We start from the raw sequence: 781 nt of genomic DNA on the forward strand, positions 1-781 counted from the left end.
CTTTATTGAGGAAGACTCGTGAAAAGGCAGCAGCACAAACAGAAGGGCCCTGGTCAGAGCTGCAAGCAGAGTGACCATCAGCAGCTATGCAATTTGTGTAGAAGATATTCCCAGAGCATCCAGAGATCAGAGCATCCTCAGTCCATGAAGTGGCTTGAAAGGGCATTGTTAGCTGCTGTCAGGGGTGTTGGCGTGGGTCCTTAGCAGGGGTAGCAGGCTCTTCTGCCAGAGAAGCAGCCCAGGCCTCCGAAGCCAAAGCCTCCCAGGCCATAGCCTCCAAATCCCCCGGAGATGGGCACTCCCTGGGCGCTGAGGTTGCTGCCCACGGCAGCTGATGCAGAGGATCCAACGGCGGTGTTCTGTGGGAAGGAGCTGAGGATGGGTCCTGGCAGAGTGACCAGCACAGTGGGAGGCTGGATGGCAACGTGGGAGTCCTCGCACTGCCTGACACAGGGCTCGTTGCAGCTGTTAGCCAGCGGGGTGGGTCCGCAGGGGCGGCAGATGTCGTAGCAGGACATGTCTGTGGTGTGGAGGGTCCCTGGAAGAGAGGGTGTTGGGAAGGTGAATTGTGTTGGGTGCACAAGGGGTGGTGCTGGGGGAGGCCACGGGAGTGGAGAGGTCCAGGGTTGTGGGGAGCATGGCGGTGGGGAGGCAGAAGCACTGCTGAGGCTGGGGTCAGAGGGTGTGTGGAGAGATAGGCCTGGTGGGGCAGGTGAAGGAAGGGAGCAGGGTTCAGGCTCACCTTGTTATGTGCAGGGGAGAAGGTGTCCAGAGGAGTGTG

At 59.9% G+C, this 781-nt stretch overlaps 1 protein-coding gene across 1 annotated transcript; it reads right to left on the reverse strand.

Moving 5' to 3' along the window:
* Nucleotides 1-6: 6 nt before the first annotated feature.
* On the reverse strand, nucleotides 7-518 carry LOC118160051 (feather keratin 2-like). The gene has a single exon (XM_035314581.1). It carries the CDS (start codon nucleotides 516-518, stop codon nucleotides 201-203), a length of 318 nt encoding a protein of 105 aa, XP_035170472.1. The 3' UTR covers nucleotides 7-200.
* Between the last annotated feature and the right edge of the window lie 263 nt (nucleotides 519-781).

Source organism: Oxyura jamaicensis, unplaced genomic scaffold, assembly GCF_011077185.1.
Source record: "Oxyura jamaicensis isolate SHBP4307 breed ruddy duck unplaced genomic scaffold, BPBGC_Ojam_1.0 oxyUn_random_OJ74049, whole genome shotgun sequence".
Lineage (NCBI taxonomy): Eukaryota > Metazoa > Chordata > Aves > Anseriformes > Anatidae > Oxyura > Oxyura jamaicensis.

Bases quoted from the DNA above. Each gene is read 5' to 3' on its own strand.
- LOC118160051 (XM_035314581.1), bottom strand. From the start codon at position 518: ATGTCCTGCTACGACATCTGCCGCCCCTGCGGACCCACCCCGCTGGCT.